Source organism: Cariama cristata, unplaced genomic scaffold (genome assembly GCF_000690535.1).
Source record: "Cariama cristata isolate BGI_N322 unplaced genomic scaffold, ASM69053v1 scaffold28791, whole genome shotgun sequence".
Taxonomy (NCBI): Eukaryota; Metazoa; Chordata; class Aves; order Cariamiformes; family Cariamidae; genus Cariama; species Cariama cristata.
The window spans coordinates 1-250 of NW_009600295.1; the positions used below are offsets into that span (position 1 = coordinate 1).

Genomic DNA, 250 nt, shown 5'->3' on the forward strand with positions numbered 1-250 from the left:
CCCCGGCTTATCCCGGCTGTCTTTGCTGACACCCCCCCTCCTCCTTTCCCCACATAGGTCCCAATTAATGGATTCTGACATGGATTATGAGAGGCCAAACGTAGAAACTATCAAGTGCGTCGTGGTCGGGGACAACGCGGTGGGCAAGACCCGACTCATCTGTGCCCGCGCTTGCAACGCCACGCTGACCCAGTACCAGCTCCTCGCCACCCACGTGCCCACGGTCTGGGCCATCGACCAGTACCGCGTC

The 250-nt window shown here is 60.4% G+C and overlaps 1 protein-coding gene across 1 annotated transcript in view; it reads left to right on the forward strand.

Moving 5' to 3' along the window:
• Positions 1 to 64: 64 nt before the first annotated feature.
• The window catches only part of RHOBTB2 (Rho-related BTB domain containing 2), a gene marked incomplete at its 3' end in the record, with an annotated part of 3,965 nt that continues 3,779 nt past the window's right edge, over positions 65 to 250 (forward strand). The window contains exon 1 of the mRNA XM_009709992.1: positions 65 to 247. Within this exon, the coding sequence (XP_009708294.1) occupies positions 68 to 247 (180 nt within the window). The remainder of the gene's footprint in view (positions 248 to 250) is intronic.